At 33.8% G+C, this 19251-nt stretch overlaps 2 protein-coding genes across 2 annotated transcripts; both read right to left on the bottom strand.

The window, feature by feature from the left end:
- Positions 1-4606: 4606 nt before the first annotated feature.
- On the bottom strand, positions 4607-7978 carry LOC125840709 (putative proline-rich receptor-like protein kinase PERK6). Its single transcript, XM_049519674.1, has 9 exons — positions 7846-7978; positions 6663-7610; positions 5929-6489; positions 5759-5845; positions 5611-5681; positions 5448-5524; positions 5230-5371; positions 4972-5133; positions 4607-4869 (listed from the first exon to the last, which is right to left on the bottom strand). Exons 2-9 carry the CDS (start codon positions 7531-7533, stop codon positions 4621-4623), a joined length of 2220 nt encoding a protein of 739 aa, XP_049375631.1. The 5' UTR covers positions 7534-7610; positions 7846-7978; the 3' UTR covers positions 4607-4620.
- An 8893-nt stretch (positions 7979-16871) lies between these two features.
- On the bottom strand, positions 16872-18510 carry LOC125840710 (uncharacterized). The gene is made up of 3 exons (XM_049519676.1): positions 18240-18510; positions 17661-18070; positions 16872-17316 (listed from the first exon to the last, which is right to left on the bottom strand). The coding sequence occupies exons 1-3, from the start codon at positions 18429-18431 to the stop codon at positions 16872-16874; spliced, it is 1047 nt and encodes a 348-aa protein (XP_049375633.1). The 5' UTR covers positions 18432-18510.
- Between the last annotated feature and the right edge of the window lie 741 nt (positions 18511-19251).

The following is a 19251-nucleotide window of genomic DNA, read 5'->3' as shown; positions in this document are numbered from 1 at the left end:
ATAACAGTAGATATATTAATAACATGTGTAACGGTCAATAAAGCCTCACCCCAAAATGAGTTTGGCAACTTTGCTTCAGAAAGCAAACATCTAACTCTTTCCATCAAGGTCCTGTTCATCCTTTTAGCCAAACCATTAAGCTGAGGAGTCTTAGGAGGAGTCTTCTAGTGTCTGATACTTTGATGCTTGCAGTATTCGTCAAATGGTCCACAGTATTGACCATCATTATCAGTACGAATACATTTCAGTTTCTTTCCAGTTTCTCTTTCAACTGAAGCCTAAAACTGCTTGAAGACACCTAACACTTGGTCTTTAGTCTTCAAGACATATACCCAAAGTTTTCTCGAGCAGTCGTCAATAAAAGTGACAAAGTAGAGTGCACCACCCAATGTCCTTGTCTTCATTGGACCACATAAATCAGAGTGCACCAATTCAAGCAACTTTGTCTTTCTTGAAGAAAGATAAGACTTAAAGGAAACTCTATTTTGTTTACCAGCCAAGCAGTGCTCACACTTTTCTAATTTAGCACTTTTGAAATTTGACAATAATTTCTTTTTAGCTAGAACATTAAGTCCTTTTTCGCTGATGTGGCTAAGCCTCTTGTGCCATAATGTTGAAGAGTCATCGCTCTCAACCGCATTTACCATATCGACACAAGCAGAAACTGTAGTCCAGTATAGACCACGACGTTTGTTACCACGAGCCACAACCAAGGAACCCTTAATGAGTTTCCATTTTCCATCACCGTTGGTACTAACATATCCTTTATCATCCAAAACACCAACAGAAATTAGGTGCAGACGAACATCAGGAACATGTTTCACATTGTTCAAAACTAGTTTAGTTCTAACACTAGTTTCCAAACAAATTGTACCAATACCAACCACCTTAGAAACAGTCTCATTACACATACTCAAGGTTCCAAAATCACCAGGAGTATAGGAAGAGAAAAAATCCTTCCTCGATGTCACGTGAGATGCGATACCAGTGTCCACAACCCAGCTTGACTCATCACAAGCAATATCTATCATATCCGTATCAAGGACGGTAATAAGATCTTCGGTGGTGACGGTGGCTAGGCAATTTTCATTGCCATCTTCTTTAGCTTCCTCTTTGTTTTTGTTCTCCCTCTTCAACTTTCTGCAGAACTTCTCTGTGTGCCCTTTCATGCCACAATGATAACACTCAATATCCTTAAGCCTGCCTCTGGATTTACTCCTATTTTGTTCTCTATTCTGAGAACCACGAGTTTTGTTTCTCCCCCTGGAGCCAGTTGTCAGGACATCCGACGAAGAAGAACCTTGTGATTTTCTTCTCATTTCTTCGTTCAAGACACTACTCTTGGCGAAATCCATTGAGATCACACCATCCGTAGCAGAATTTGACAATGAAGTTCTAAATGTTTCCCAAAAGTCTGGTAGGGAACCAAGTAGAATCAAGCCTTGAATTTCTTCATCAAATTTGATGCCCATAGCAGATAATTGGTTCATGATCCCCTGAAAATTATTCAGATGGTCTGTTATCGGAGAACCATCATGATACTTTAAACTCAACATCTACTTTATCAAGAACATTTTGTTGTTGCCAGTCTTCCGAGCATACAAACTTTCAAGATGCTCCCATAGGGTTCGAGCATGTGTCTCCCCAGAAATATGGTTCAACACATTATCGTCAACCCATTGCCTAATGAATCCACAAACCTGTCTGTGCAACAAATTCCACTCTTCATCTGTTTTATTATCAGGTTTTACAGTGGTAAAGACTGGTTGATAAAAATTCTTGACATAAAGTAGATCTTCCATTTTCCCCTTCCAAATGACATAATTAACACCATTCAAAGTGACCATTCTAGTTGTGTTGGCTTCCACCGTTTCCCCCTCAAAAAATAGTTATTGCAAACCAAAGTAAATCTTTTCTGATGTGGAAGTTCAGACTGTGCTGTAACCATAGAGCATACTCAGATAAAACCTTAGCTCTGATACCAATTTATTGGAAAAACACGGACAAGCACAAAAATATATATAGTAAAAGTAATGGAAATAAAATGGGAAAATAATGACACCAATAATTTTACGTGGAAACCCTTCTAAATAAGGAAAAAACCACGGGCCAAGAGAAGCAATTGATATCACTATAGTAAGGAATTTTACACTGTGTAGTCACGAATACAATACTCAAAGTGACTACTACACACTCAAAAGGAATAATACTCTTTTGAATTCCACCTTACTAAAATATTGCTCACACTCAATTTTTCTTCACAAACTATTTTCTTATATAGTCTATGAAAACCTCACAACTCTCTAAATATTTTACTCTCTCTGTGAATTGGTGTATCAAATGAGGAGCTGAAGAGCTCCTTTTATAGATGCAATTGCATTGCACTATTCAAAAATCATGCCACCAAAAATTTGCATTGCTGCAAACTTTGTTGACAAAAGAAAAAGGTTTGCAGCTATTGTTGACAAATAAATTCAGCTGCGTTTTCTTTACAACAATTGCAGCCGCAATTGTTGACCCAAAAACTCATGGGATGGACCCCACAATATGCAGCAATTGACTGTTTCCTCATTTAGATCCTTGAGGTCAAGGATCTACTTTGCAACAGGGAGTACTGTTACACAATAAATGAATCAACTGATCAAGTTAATTAGCTTTGCCTTATTAGTAGTTAGTTACGCTATTGGATTAGTTAGAAACAATTAGCAAGATAAGATTCCTTCTCATTTTTATATAAGACATTACATATTAAATCATAATTTGAATATACAAGTACACTTTCCTATTGAATTCTATTCTTCATTTTCTATCTTTTCATCCTCCATAGTTGTATAACTCAAGCTTCTCCGGTAAGCTCATGTCCAACTGCTAAAACCTCGGATTCCGTTAAGAATCCCTACATTTTTGCTAACACCTTCCAGCCCCTTCCCCCTTCCAGCCCTTTCTTTACAAAAAAATGTTACCAATTTTTATTTTAGATTTTCTTCCTTAACTCACCCAACCCCACCTGCATTCCCTACCCCAACCACCTATACCCACAAAAAAATATTAATACCATTTTTCTTTCTTTTATGAATGAACCTCTTTTACCCATTTAACTATCCCTTGTGTTTGTATGTTGGAGCTCTAGTACCAATTATGACATAAGGTTTTGGGGTGCATCTTCTTGTTTTTGCATGATTTTGCTGATGAAACTTCGATATAGCTTTGATTTTACTTTTTGCATGAAAAATGGTTAATGAATTGATTGAGTTTGTTGTTGACCAACAGAAAGCATATGATAAAAAAAGGTAGGATTTATGCAATTTCTTTTCAAAGAAAGAGATCACAGTTATTGATGGATCTTTCAATCCGGTGGAATCGAATTGGAAGTACAAATTCCGGTTAGATTAATAAGCTTATGACCAGTGAACATATTTGGTTATGAACAAAGTTTATGCATAGCTAATGTAGCGGCTTATCGAGCATTTGAAAAGCTCACACCATCCATTTCTAATAGGATTTGTCCCTTGGACACACGAGTAATCCAACTTGTGGAGTTTTCTTTTCTTCTTTCCATTCTTACTTTTGTAGGCTTCTCGATAATAGAAATATCTATGAGAACTTCGGAAAGGAGGATTAATTAGTGGCTTGGGAAATAAGACAACACTTGATGGAAATTGAGAAGTAGTAGGGAATGATAAGCAATTGTATCTATTGGGTTAAGGGCAAGATATACATTGTATTTTTATATAATAATTCAGATTAAAAACCAGTTAGACCCTCTAGCTAGGGAACTCTTCAGCAAATAACACCCTTCTTTCTGTAATCCAGTCTCATCCTCAAAGAATGTGGTCATGGCTCAGAAAACTCTTCATCACCCGTTAGAATTCGTTTGTGACTTCCCCCTTTCAATGAGTTTTCTATCGCGATCCAAGTTGCGGAAAGAATTAAAACCTTCCCCAATAAATATAGAATTCGTTGAATGTGAATTCATGAGCAAAATTGATCAAAACGTGTGATGTACTTTTATCACTTGAAAGGGTATTGGCTGGATGCCTCGGAGGTACCATAGATGCTTTTGAATGCCCCTAACATTGAGGGGATCGTATATCGATCGAGTTTCGGGCTAAGGACACTTGTATTCAGTTCATATTTACAACACCGCTTAGTTCTTTGTTTAGGTACATAATTGGGCTTGACAAAAGCTATAGAAAGGAAATGGTCTAAGCTGTTTAATAAAATGTGAAATAAAAGAACAACAAAAATAGGTTTTAGTAAAAACCTACATATAATTAATGAAAAGTAAACAAAGAAAAGACTAGTAATTAGCAGATACATTGACGAAATATATTGAAAACAATTCAGAATTAGTATATATATCCCAACTTCCAAAGTCGAACAAAACTAAATGATTCAACTGACAACCAAAGCCAACCACAGAATGGTTAGGAGGATGTGATACTCTTTACAACCCGCATTCAAATCTCTAATAAAGCTTCACAATTGTTGTTTAAATACATTATTATATTTCCCCCATAAAACTAGTTTTTAATGCCTAAAGCATCCTTGTAAGCCCAACAAATGTGTGTAATTATTACTTATAGATCCATCAGAAGTTGAAGGTATGATCCATTTTCCTTAAGGGGTGTGCCTTTTCTGCCCATGTTCTTGAGATTCACCACCGGAATGGACAAATTCACCGATACCATGTTCACTGCTTGTGAATTCTTGACTCGACATTCCAGATTTCTTGAATTTCTTAAGGTCATATGAACCTCCATCGTATTCAGAACTTTCACTAGAACCAAACATTGCAGTACTCGGGGACTTCTTCATTCCCTCATTTAAATCATCCAGAGACACATCACCTTCTAAAGCACGTACAATCTACAACATATATATATATATATATGTCAGTCGCTGGACCACTATACTTTTTAAAATTGTGAATTAGGAAACGCTTTTGACAAATATTAAGAAGAAATTAACCTGACTCATTTTGGGACGTCTTCTTGCTGAATGTCTGATGGATGCAGCAGCACAAGCTACCATACATAGCATCTCTTGGGCATCAAAATTTCCTTCCAAACGTGGATCTATTAATTCATCGTAGTTTCCACCCTCTGTTGCACGAATCAGAATTGGCCTAGCCTGCACATATATACATATATGTTTAAATAATCTGATCGATGTCCTACTGAATTAATTTTTATCATTCGAAGATGTAAAGTAATCATCATGGTATACCCATTCCACTAAAGTATCATCATCACTGCTGATGTCTATAGGACGACGCCCAGTTATAAGTTCCAACAGCATAACACCATAAGAATAGACGTCAGACTTTTCAGTTAGCTTGCCACTTGAAGCGTATTCTGGTGCTAAGTACCTACACAAATAAATATACTCTTTCGATTAATGCAAATCCATTGGATATATTTGAAGAATTATCAAACTAAACTCACCCAAAAGTACCCATGATACGCGTAGAAACATGTGTATTAGTGTCGTTGGAAAGTTTAGCTAATCCAAAATCAGCAACCTTACAAAGGGAGTAATAATAAACTTTGTTAGAAACCTGAATGAGGAATCAATTTGCTTAATGTTTCAACTATTTTTACCAAATACCTTAGCTTCACAGTTATGGTCCAGTAAAATATTAGCAGCTTTAATGTCTCTGTGAATAATACGAGGGTGGCCTGTAATTTATATATGAAATAGAAGTTTAATTTGTGATTAGAATATATAGACATGAGAATAGTATATATGAACTTACAATCTTCATGAAGGTACGCGAAGCCTTTGGCAGATCCTAATGCAATTTTAAGCCTAGTAGGGAAGTCCATAACAGGGCGACCAGTTCCTAATTAAATAAGGGATCGATGAGTTAAATACGACATATGTAGAATGAGTATTTAGATAAAAAAAATGAAATTAAGTTAATACCATGAAGGTGATACTCAAGAGTGCCATTAGGAACAAACTCATATACCAACAACCTTTGAGATCCAGCAATGCAATAACCAACTAAAGAGACAAGATGTCGATGATGTACACGACTAATAATTTCAACTTCAGCTTGAAATTCTCGTTCACCTTGTCCACTATTAGCTTTTAGACTTTTGACAGCTATATCCTTGCCATTAGGCAAGACCCCTTTATGTACAAAGCCAAAACCACCTTGTCCCAATAGATTAGACTTAACAAATCCTCCAGTTGCGGTAGATAAGTCATCGTATGTAAAACTACTTTGGTTAAAACCAAGAGCCATTGATGGGTGTGGGGGTGGCAATGGAGGTTGTTGCGGACCAGAGAAAGCAGCAGAGCTTAATTCACTGCTACTCATCATTGGTGGTGGTGGTGGAGGTGCTATTGGCCAACTCAGTTCTGAACTTACGTTAGTACTCGGTGCTTGTGGATTAGGCATTTTCACCATATGATCCGTTGATTGAATATTGTTGTTGTTGTGCCAATTCCCATATGGTCCACTGTTATAGTAGTCAGTACCTGCACCATATACACATTCTCAATACTAACACTATTTAAACCTAAACATATTCACTACTCTGCACATTTACCAGTTCTCTTCATAGCTACTGCATTTGAAGCTAATTCTATTTGAAAACAGTATGCTCTCAACATAAAACATACAGTATAAGTTAAGAGAAGAAAGAACATACTATTGCCTCCATGAGAATTGTCCCTGTAGTAGCCCATTTGGTCGCGTGGCCTTCTCCTTTTGCGTTTACAACATGATATAAGGAAAACTAACATGACAAGAAGTAATAGACCTCCTGCAGCAGCAACTCCTACAATGATGGCTGTCCCGTTATCATTAGGCTTGTTGTTATTATTATTATCTAAGGACTTGCTTGGTGGTGGCTTATGCTTTGGAGGAGAAAGAAACCCGGAGTTAGGAGAAAAAGGAGAAGGAGGAGGTGGTGGAGGAGGTGGTGGTGGTGGGGGGGGAGGAGGTGATGAACCTCCATTTGAATTTGACGATTTTCCTGGTGGTGAAGATTTGTTACCATTATTGTTGTTACCACCATTGTTGTTGTTGTTATTATTATTGTTACCACCATTATTGTTGTTGTTATTGTTCCCACCATTATTGTTGTTATTGTCATTCTTATTGTTACCGTCGTTGTTATTGTTGTCATTATCATTGTTACCATTGTTGTTGTTGTTACCATCATTGTTGTTGTTGTTGTTACCATTATTGTTGTTGTTGTTACCATTATTGTTGTTGTTGCTGTTACCATTATTGTTGTTGTTATCCTTGTTGTCGTTGTTATTGTCATTATTGTTGTTGTTACCACCGGAAGGAGACGAGTTATTATTATCCCCTGATGGCGGAGAAGATGATGAATTACTTTGAGGAGGAGATTGGGATGTTGAATCATTGGATGGAGATGAATTGTCTTGGGATGGCAAAGAATTTGAGGATGAGCCAAATGATGGAGAATTCGAAGAAGATGATGATGGTGAATTTGATGAAGAATCCGAAGATGGTGTATTGGATGATTGATCATCCTTAGATGATGAAGACATTTTTATAAAGTCTTGATGATCACACTTTATGTCAAAACACGTCGTTTAAACCCTGCCGTTCTCCCAAACAATGAACCCTGTTCATTAAAGATCAAAATAAGAAACTTTTACAACAAAAGAAAAAATATATTTTTAATTATTTTAAGAACAACATAACATATATAATATTGTTCTCTGTATAAACATGTATGTGAATCATGAATGTATGTAAAAGATGTTATTATTGTAAAAGGTATGGAATATATTTATGTGAGATAGAGAAAAGGGAAGAAATTAGCTTAGAGAGAAAGGAGAAAAGAAAGAAGATTATACCTTTAGGAGAATGGCAGGGAGAGGATTCTCAAAGCAAAGGGAAAAATTGGCGCATGATAATAGTTTTTACAAGTAAACAAAGAGTCGTCTTTGCGTCCTCATATTCCTCCTAAAATGAGGGAACTAATCACTTAATCTACACTCTTAACAATAATAGGCATTACTACTTTTAAATGTTTAACTTCTAAATCATTTGGCAAATTAGAGACCGCAATATAATTTAGAAACTTTTATTGGTCAATAAAAAATGACGACTAGAATAATTTAAAATCTTTATTTTGAGGCATTAGAACCAAATGTGATAATTCCTTTTCAAAGCCCAACATATGTCACTCCTTTTCACCTGTAGCATCCCTTTCTTTCATGCAATATATTAACCAGTCATTTTTTTCGGAATTCTCCAGAGATTGTCTACAAAAACATACTCTCACTCCTTCTACATCCACATTTACATCAACTAACAAAAAAATTAGCTTTATCATACATACTAGTTCTAAAACTAGGAAGTTTCCATTTATCAAGTTGATATATATGGTCCCTTAACATGTCTAGGGATCGGAGCTGCTGAAAATTGTTGAAGTACGTATGTTATTCAGTTTCTGAAGCTAGCGTAACCAAACAGTCTGCTACCCTCAAAATATGGTTGATTCTAACATTGCAATGTTCCATAATCTTGATGGTTTGCTCAATAATCTGTTTAAGCCTGAGGTTGGTAGTATGCTTTTTGATCAACATATTAACAATTACCAGAAGTAAAGTTCAAGATCAAAATCAGTGTGTCCATTTTGACTGCATCATTTTCCTCCAAACTCCGTCACAAGAGCTTCAACCATATTGTTACTGTTACATTGAACATGTATAGAAAAAACCATCATAACATAACCATTTTTGTCTCTAACTATCCCTCCAATGCCTGCTTCCCCATTCTCACAATTGAACTTGTTTTACAGTTAATTTGATAGGTCTTAATTTCTCGATCACTGTACACAAGTCGTACCATTTGAAATTGAAGTCAAGTTTGTCATAGAGTTTAGAAACAACAAATTTAATTTCCCAAAGTCCTTAATGTTTCATTCTGTTTTATTGAAAGTTTCTTTGTTTTAACATATCTACGTGATGTCCTTGATCAGTTTCAAAATTTCCCAGCCTATATAAATAGGAGCAATTTGGAGGATCATTCCACGAATCTTGTTGCAAGGTTGTATCCTCCACCATCTAATGAAAATTGTGATGATCGAGTCCTTTTGATGTCAAATTCCTAATGGATCGCCTATTCTGCTCCATGATTTGTTGGCGTCAATAAAAATATGGTGTATAGTATATGTCTGTGCTAATCTACAACAATCACACTCAATAAAATGGTTAGTACCAAACATGTCCATAGTGTCATAGAAAGGGAGTTTCTTTTGAAGAAGCCTCCAAGTGAGAAAGGATATTTTGAAAGAATTTTAGAGTCCCAATATTAATATTGTAAATGAATTTGAAACTTTTCTCATCCTGTTGATCCTGCTTATGGAATTTTTTTAGCAGTGACAAAGAAGCTTTTTTTGTTGTTGATTTTTTGACCTGAGGCTTTTTCATATCTCCTGCTTCATGGTAATCCTGATTGATTTATTATTCCCTCCAATGAATATAACAATATCATCAACATAAGCTAGATAATTTATGATAACTCCAGAGAGATCCACAGTAAAAGGGAATCGTTTGTTGATAAAACTTGAAGCTTTTCTCATCCTATTAATCGTGCTTATGGAGTTTTTTAGCCGTGACAAAGAAACATTTTTCATTGTTGACTTTTTAACCTAAGGCTTTTTCATATCTCCTTACCTGTTTCATAAAAATCCTTTTTGATTTGTTCCCTCCTATGAATCCTCATATCATATATATCATATATTATTATAAGTGGGAACCTCCAAAATGAAAAGTTGAATTACCATTTTATCCCTACACTAAATATAAATTTAATCAAATATCTTAATAAATAATAATATTTTAACTATATAAAGATAACATTAAAAGTCCCGTAACTATAATTCTGAAATATAAAACTTATTAATAATCATATGCATTGAACCGGATAAGCAATAGATTTTTCATCTGCCAGTAATTATTATAGTAGCAAATTTCCTCAATATTAATTAGAATACAACCTTTTCACATTCTAACATTTATTAGTTTGATTGAAGCTTCTACATGTTATATTTGTTCATCTATCAAATACTTATTATAGCGTAGTATCTTAATATGTAGTAATTTAGAATACAATGTTTTCTCAACAAAACATTTTCTTGTGTAATTTTTGTTCATTCTTTTCTTAGTTTTTTTGTACTTGCAATGTATGAATCGCATAACAATGGTTGTACGTAGCTATTTTTTGGAAGTTGGAAAGAACATTGTATCATAGTTCAAGTCTTTTTGTCTCCAACAATAAAACTTTTGATTTTCTTTAGTTACCTAACTTAATTGATGATGAATGATCTTATCTATTCCATTAAATTATGCTCAATGATCAACTTATATAAATGAATTCATAAACCAAGAATATGTACAACTTTCTCCATTAGGGGAAGCATTAGAGGAAAGATTTTAAAGAGTAAGTTCATTTTCAGCTTTGTTATTTTCTGTGAACGTGTTCGTAAAAATATATTATTCTTGTTTATATAATATTTTATGAGTTTTAAGGTTTATAAATTATCAATGTTTCTTATATTCATGTTTATGAGTTAAAATTAATCTGATGTATTGACATAGAAGTGTTAGAGATTGACTTTTGGTCCTTTACCATTAGCTTTGAGTCTTTGCTTAGCTTGAAGTTGTTTGAAACTTTAATTTTTGATACCTTAAATTTGCTGAAGTTGGTAAATTTTTTTTTGATAAATGAAAAAGAATAGGTATTTCTATATAATATTTTGGTGATATATGTTTATTAATGTTTTCCTAATTATATAATTAAAGTGGATGAATGAAACTACTCTAACCGGTGAAATCGGTAATCAAAACAACAAGTGGAATACACATCAAGAACATTACTTATGAACGAGTATCATGTAATATATCAATACATTAAATATTGCTCAAATATAATTCATTATACATTTTACCTATCTAGATAAATTTAGTCGTTTAATTTTGTAGTTTAAAATAATATTTAATCATCTAATATTGTTCAACGAAGAAGTCATTTGACTATAAGCTAACTATTCATCTATTTTAGCTTGTACTTTTTCACTTTATTCTATTATTCATTACAATGTATTTTTGATATGATTTATTTTGTATGAACTACTTGTGTGGGACACACGTGCGAAGCACGTGTCCAGAAACTAGTATTACTAAAAGTGGGAACAAAAAAATTTCATCACCTTATTTCTGCACCTTATTTCTGCAGTATCACAAATTAAAGCATATACTCTTTAATAGAATATCTATATTTGATAAGAAAATAAGTTTTTTAGGGCATTATTAGGCATGTATTAGCCGCAATACAACTAGGACTGGCAGGGGGACCGGGTCGGCCTGCCCCGGCCCGCGACCGGTCCGAGAACCGGCTCGCTGGACCCGGTCCCGTTTGAATCTCGCGGGATGGGGGCCTTCGGGATTAGGGGACCGGTACCGGTCCGGTTCACCCGTTGGTCCCGGTCAACCCGGCCCGGTCCCGGCCCGGATGAACCGATCGGTTCGCGGGATCCCCTATCAAATTTTTTTTTATAAAATCTATCCGTTGGGCAACGGCTAGTGGGCCCCCCCAACGGATTTTTTGACAGTTTTTTCCCCCTACCAACACCCCCTACCACCCCTACTTTTAATAATTTACTTTAAACCCTCAAGTTATTATAAATACACTTTAACCCACTTTTAATATTATAAATACCCCTCTATCCCTTATTATTTCTTACAAAATTATATATTCTCTCATTTATATTCTTTCAAGTCTCAATCTTAAGTCTCAAATCTCAATATTTTATTCTCATTTAAGTCTCATATTATATCATAATACATATATTTCAATTCTAAGTTTTCATATTATATATCATAATATATATAATTCTCATATTTGCTATCAAATATTGGAGTTCCAAATTACTAGTTACAAGTTACAACAAACTACAAGCTTCAAGAATCGGTTATAACGTTTGCTATTAACGCAGACGTTTGGTACATTCGTTTCATAATATTTATATTTTATTTTTCGTCATTAATTTTTGTGTTATTATTATTTTTATATTATACTTTACATATAATTAAATATGAGTTCTAACAAAAAAGATACCGGTAAAGGAAAAGAGAAAGAACCAAGTGGCATTAGTAGATTATTTAATTTTACTAAAAAAAGTAGTAAGAAAAAAAATAAGAGTAAATGTGGTGGTACTTCTAGAGTTAGATTTAATACAAATGATTCTACTTATGTTGATGATACTTCTTATGATATTGATTCAAATGCTCAACTCGATCATGAACTTTTACAACAAATTTATGGTGATATTAATCCTTATCTTGATGAAAATTCAGGTGAAGAAGTAGAAGTTGGTTCGGGAGAAGATGAATTAGAAGATACACCTACTAGTCCGATGACAAATGTTCCAAATGAAACTACAAATTCAACGGAGCAAAATTCTGGACGGCCACCCCTTATACCTCCTACAAGGGAGAAGGTGAAGTATCAACGCCCTAAAACTTCTGTTGTGTGACAATTTATGACTTTAGATAAGGAAAATTCTATTGCTATTTGTAATAAATGTAAGCAACCTTTTAAACATAAACAAGGTGGAGGTCAATGTGGGACGGGGGGCTTAAATAGACATTTGTTATCTTGTGTGCCAATTCAATATAAAGAAGCTAAATCATTAGCCAATAGAAAAAAAGGAATTCCAGTTAATGATTTTGATATTAATGTTAATGAATCGGTAGGGGCTTCTAACATGGTTCAAGGAACATTAGATCCTTCTAACCCCGGTGGTCCACTAACACAACGTAAATATAATAAGGAAAGAGATCGTGAAAATTTAGCTAAAATGGTTTCTGTTTGTGGTTTACCTTATAGTTTTCCTTCACATCCCGGTTTTATTGAATATATTCAACAAACTTATAATCCTAATTATAGAGGTTTTTCAAGAAATACTGTTAAATCTGATGTTTTTGTATATCAAGGTAAACATTGTCAATATCTTCGTTGTGTGTTTAGCATATTAGATTGTAGAGTGTCTATAACTTCGGACATGGGTCGTAGTGTTAATGGACGTGATTATTTAACTGTTACAGCACATTGGATTGATCATAACTGGAATTTGCAAAAAAGAATCTTAAGTTATAAAGAATGTGTAGAGAAAAAAACTGGTGCATATCTAGCTTCAAATATTTTGAGTGTTATAGATTATTACATGCTTATAGATAAAGTAATGTCTGTCGCATTAGATAATGCATCTAATAATGTAAACGCTGCTAGTATGTTAAAAACTAGATTGTGTCCAATTGATGTTAATTCTTTTCATGTTAGATGTGTTGCACATGTATTGAATTTAGTTGTACAAGATGATATTTCATTATTTGAATGTGGTTGTATGAAAATTGAATATGCTGTTGCCTGGATTTTTTATGCTAATAGAGCTGCTAGAATTAGGGAATTTAATAAGCGTTGTGTACTATGTGATTTGCCACCAAGAAAAATTCCAAGACATATTAAAACAAGGTGGAATTCTTTTTACGAATTGTTTTCAGTTGCTTACGAATATAGAGGACCCATACAAATGGTGTTTAATGCTCATAATGCTGACCCATTAGACAGAATTTGTGAAGAAGATTGGGAAGAAACTAATGAACTATTAGAATTTTTAAGACTTTTTTATGATGCTACAACCATGTTTTTTGGAATTTATTATCCTACTATTTCATCAGTATTAATAAATATTTGTGCTATTTCAATTCAATTTTCTAAAAACAAAAAAAATGAAAAATTTAGAGTTGCAATTGAAGGTATGATTGAAAAATTTTAAAAATATTTTTTTCCTATTCCTCAATTTTTTTTAACTGCTACTTTACTTCATCCTGACTATAAATTACAAGGTGTGCAGGGACTTGTTGACACTTTTTATGATACCTTAGAAATTTCACCGGAAATAAATCCAACTTGTGAATTTTGTAAGTGTAGCATAAAAGTAGAAGCAAAAATGTTGTATGAAAAATATAGAACTACAGGAAATACTCAAGAAGTTGGTCAAACTTCTAATCCTCAGAGTAAAGCTCGAATTTCAAGTTATATGCGAGATTTTCTTGGTCTTAATTCTACTAACCGTGATGATTTTGAAGAATATCTTAATCAATCTTTAGAAACAGTGGAAGACGAAGATGGCAATGAAGAATTATTAGCATGGTGGAGGAGGCGGAGCGTTGCATTTCCAATTTTGAGCAAAATGGTTCGTGATGTTCTAGCTATTCAAGCTTCATCAGTTGCATCAGAGGCTGCTTTTAGTGCGGCAAGGTTTCAACTTGGCGATCATAGACATTCATTGGCGGAAGACAGTTTGGAAATATCAGTTTTATTTAGAGATTGGGTCAACGCCGAGAGGAGAAATTATAATTTGTCAAAGTTAAGTTCCAAACAAGAAGCTTGGATTAATGCGGTACTTGGATCTAGTGATGATGAATTAGAGTCACAAGAGTTTCTAGCAAGTTTGCCAACACCGGAGGATGTTACCGTCGATATGATGCGACAATTAGAATTGAATTTTAAAGGAAAATACAAATATTAGATTACATCCGAGAACTAATTGAAACAGAACCCTTCCTAGAAGGTGGCTGCGTAAATTAGTTACTCATCTAATATTTGTAACAAATATTAGTTTTACATATGAGAACTTATTGAAACAGAACCCTTCCTAGAAGGTGGCTGCGTAGATTAGTTACTCCACTAATATTTGTAAATTGTAACTTCTAAGTTCTAAGTTGCAATTAGATTTTATTGAATAAATTTGAAGGCTTTATTAAGTATTTTTTATATAACTATTGTCTTGCATTTTAATTTTAATATATTCATACATATTTACATATATACTAAACTAACTTTAAAATACTTAATTTAAAAATCAAAATTTCAAGTTTAAATTACATTAAAATATTAAAATACAAATTTGAACTTCTCAAATTTGAAATTTGAAAATTGAAGTTTGAAATTTGAAAGTTGAATTTGAAATTTGAAATTTGAAATTTGAAATTTGAAATTTGAAGTTTGAAATTTGAAGTTTGAAATTGAAATTTGAATTTTGAAATTTGAAAACTAAGCATTATTTATTAGCTAAAAATGTTATTGAAAAAAAATCAAATAAACTAAAAATGTTATTCAATAATCAATAACATATAATTTAAATACAAGTAAATAAGTATATAAAAAATAAAAAATCCCCCGTCCCGTCCCCCCAAAACCCGTCCCATCCCGTATATATAGTGGGACGGGACGGGACTTATTTTTGTTCCCCCAAAATCCCCCCAGCCCCGTCCCCCGTCCCCCGTCCCGTCCCGTCCCCGTCCCCTTGCCAGCCCTAAATACAACATATCCTCAATTTTTTATTTGGTGAAAGCTTATGCTAAGTTGAATCCAATGGAAATCATTAGGTTGCATGGAGTGCCCCTATCCATTATCTTCGATCACTGTACCTAATTACCTCTCAATTTTGGAAGTCTTTCCAAAAAGGTCTTGGTACTAGTGTCAAACTTAGTACATCCTAAAATTGATGGGCAAGCAGAGCATACTATTCAGACTTTGGAAAATATGTTGAGAGATTGTGTGATTGCCTTCAAGGGTAATTAGGATGATCATTTGCCTTTGATTGAATTTGCTTATAATAATAACTATCATTCAAGTGTTGGTATGACTCCATTTGAGGCTCTTTATGATAGGAGGTGTAGATCTCCTATAGGTTGGTTTGAAAAGTTGTGACTTTTATGAAAGGTTGTGACCTCTCCGAAGGGTTGACCTTCCGATAAAGCACAATAAGCATCTATTCACACTACCTTTTGTTGTCTATAAATAGAGGGATTACCTCTCATTATAAAAAAACTAGTTTTCTGGACTTCTTCTTCTATACTAAATCTAGTATTCTAAGTGTACTTTACTGCTGTTGAGTGGTTCGCTGACACCATGGGTATAGGTACCGATACACCGGTGAGTAAGATTGTTCTATCCTGGGAGGATATATTCCATTAACCTTTGGTACTTGAGGGGAATAATTTCCTTAAAGGAACACTATGCATTCAGTGGACTCAATTTTCTTCTTTGAGAAAAATATTTTGTATATTGTTTCTAATCTGGTTCTGATTCTATTTTCTCTACTAGTTTTAATTTTCTAGTATTGGAAATACTCTTTAAACTTTGTTGTTTCTTACCAAGTTTTTCAAAGTTTTTGTTCTAAGTATCTTAGAAATACAAGATGAACAACAGGTGTAAATCAGATAGATAGATAGATAAATAAACCTTCTATATGCTCTTGAAGCAAGTGTGCATATTTGGAACTCATAGAGTGTTCAGATTCCCAAGTGAATTCTTCAACATTATGATTCCTCGACAACAGTTTAATGGAGGCTACATCTTTTGTTCTCAACATTCAATGCCATATGGATGCTAGAATGGTACCTATTATTATGTGCAAATTTGCAACATGCTCCATTGGTGTATCCTAGACCACTAGCATTTCAATAATGCAAGGTTCATACAACATTTAGAGTACCTTCTTCTCTTGGTCCAATCCCTTTTTCTAGTCAATGCATACTAACAATGACTTTCAGTAGGACACCAATTATCCTCGATACCAATGATAGACTTTAGACACGTTACACTACTTAAGTATTGTTAAGAGCAAACTTTTCTAGAAGGAAGAGTATCCTTTTTTACTAACAACACTAACTTTTTCTCCTTTTAAGTAAATTTTTGTAATGGAAAACATGACATTTGATTTTCACTTGTAAGACACAAAAACTCCATTAAAAAGTTCTAAGAATACAAGCAATTTACATAATTATGAAGAAGAACCCGAAAACTATGAATGATTCTCAAGTATACTAACAACCTCAGACTTTTGTTCCTCACTCAATTCTAAAGGAAATTGGATAAGAAACTGAAGTACAAGGTCTCCTCTATTTGTACTTTCCTGTTTAGGTTTAGGCATGCCTTGGCCTGGTATGACTTTCTCAAATCCTGGATGAATGATTTCATCATCAAATGACATAGTCATTACTTCGTCGTCTCCACCCAAAAGAGGTACAGTGATTGTACACCCTGTGAGAGCTTGTACTAGAGGGACTTCAACTCCAAGAAGTAAGTCATCTCCTTCTCTTTTGTATAGTGGATGTGTTTTCTCATCAATTGAGAATATTATATCTCCTGCTCTCTCATCCCCTTTACCTTCAAAAGTAATTTTTGTTCCTCTCTTCCATCCTGGCTTCACCATTATCGTTACGACTTCTTCCTCTTTAACAATTAGCCTGCAAGTTACAAAATATCATTATGTTTCTATTTAGTGTTATACATACAGCCAGGATTACCTTAGCTCATGGTTTTATATATGGATTTGAACCCTGTGGTTTCTCCTATGCTTTTCTTTTTATGGGTGCACTGTTTACTATATCTTAGTTTGTGTTAGTTTCTCAAAATAAATTTACATATATATACATAGTTGGCGAGTGCATGTTTACCCCCCTTCCTAAAGGTGTGGGTCCGCCTCTAGTGTTATACTAGTTCATAATGCTTATTGATCCTCAAAGGAACAAAATTGAAATTTTTAATTTCATCTGAAAGGAAACAAAAATGTAGAATATAGTATATGTACCCTGTTGTTGCAACAACATCTCTTGTTATTATGACCTTCTTGACGCATCCATTGCACAATTCCTCAAGTGTACATTCCAATTTCTTCTCAATTGGTTGAGGTTTTCTCCGAGAAGTGGACTGAGAAAAAATGATAGGCTTGCTAGCAACTTTGGAAAGGTAATTTGGAGGTTGATATGATACAGGGGTGCCAGGGGTTGTGGGAGTGTTGGTTCCACTCATCGTAAAACATGCTGGCATGGACGTGTAAAAATCTACCGTTGGGCTTATTCGACTCGTTGTTCTTGAAAGGAGTGTGGGACTTGAAATTTGTAACTCATCCTCCTCCTCATCTCTTGAATTTTTTTTAGGTGTTTTTGCTGCATCACTTTTAAATAAATCTGCTTCCTCTGTCTTTTTCTTGCTAAGAACCTTGAATCACATTTGTAAACAAGTAAGTATATTTTAAAATTCTAACAACATACTATATTTATATTTTTAAATTTTAAATTTTGAATGTTTTAGTTCAATAATATTACGCTCACAACATGGATTGATAAATGATAAATAATAGTGTATGACAAGTTATGCATGTACATACCCTATAAGCTTCATTGATGGATCGAAACTTGTCTACAGCTTCAGCTTGATTGGATTTATTTCTATCAGGATGCCATTTCTTAACAAGATGTTTGTACGCTTTGCAAATATCTTTGAGGGATGCTGATTTTGGAATTTCTAAAATTCCATAATATTTCGAGGCAGATGATGGCGACTTAGTAGATTCTCCCATGTCAGATATTATTTTCTATAAGTTTTTTTTTTTTTTTTTTTGGTGGGAGAAGGACACCAGAACAGGAGGGGCTGTGCAGAGAGAGAGTTTTTTTTTTCAGAGAAAGAATTGAAGAAGCAGAAATTTTGTGGAAATGAATGTAAATAGAAAGGGAGATAGTATCCAAACAAGTGTGTGACGAAACGTAATATCTTCTATTTACGCTTGAATTATTCGAAGGGAGGTTTTGCCCTACGTTTATATTTTGGCACAAGGGCTCTTAATTGTAAAGACTAGAGCAAAAACTTAACAATATGTTGTGAGATTAATTTGACAATTATAATTGATGTTTCTTATTTAATGTCAATTTTATGTTTTTATACGGTTAAATAACTTAATATAATTTTTCAATTTTTTTTTCTAACATTTCCTTTCAAAATTATTATAGCGACTCTTGACTGAATATTATGATGATGTGAAGGTACGATAAATAATATAACATACCAAGGTAGACTTGAATTTGATATTTTTATACATATCATTCTTAGTGTCAGTAAAATAAGTCCATTATTAGTAATGTAGAAAACTAAATTGCAAATAGTTATTTTAGAAAATGTACGATAAATAATATAACATACCAAGGTAGACTTGAATTTGATAATTTTATACATATCATTCTTAGTGTCAGTAAAATAAGTCCATTATTAGTAATGTAGAAAACTAAATTGCAAATAGTTATTTTAGAAAATGTAGATGGTATCATGTTTAGAAATAAAATAAATCTTTTTTAATGTATAACAGTATAAGGAAGCAGAAGACAAAAAAAAAGTTATGCCCTCAT

This window comes from Solanum verrucosum, unplaced genomic scaffold (genome assembly GCF_900185275.1).
Source record: "Solanum verrucosum unplaced genomic scaffold, falcon-dt-bn FXZP01000176.1, whole genome shotgun sequence".
Lineage (NCBI taxonomy): Eukaryota > Viridiplantae > Streptophyta > Magnoliopsida > Solanales > Solanaceae > Solanum > Solanum verrucosum.
Note: the sequence above shows the minus strand (reverse complement) of the source record. Positions and strands in the feature narration are given on the sequence as shown.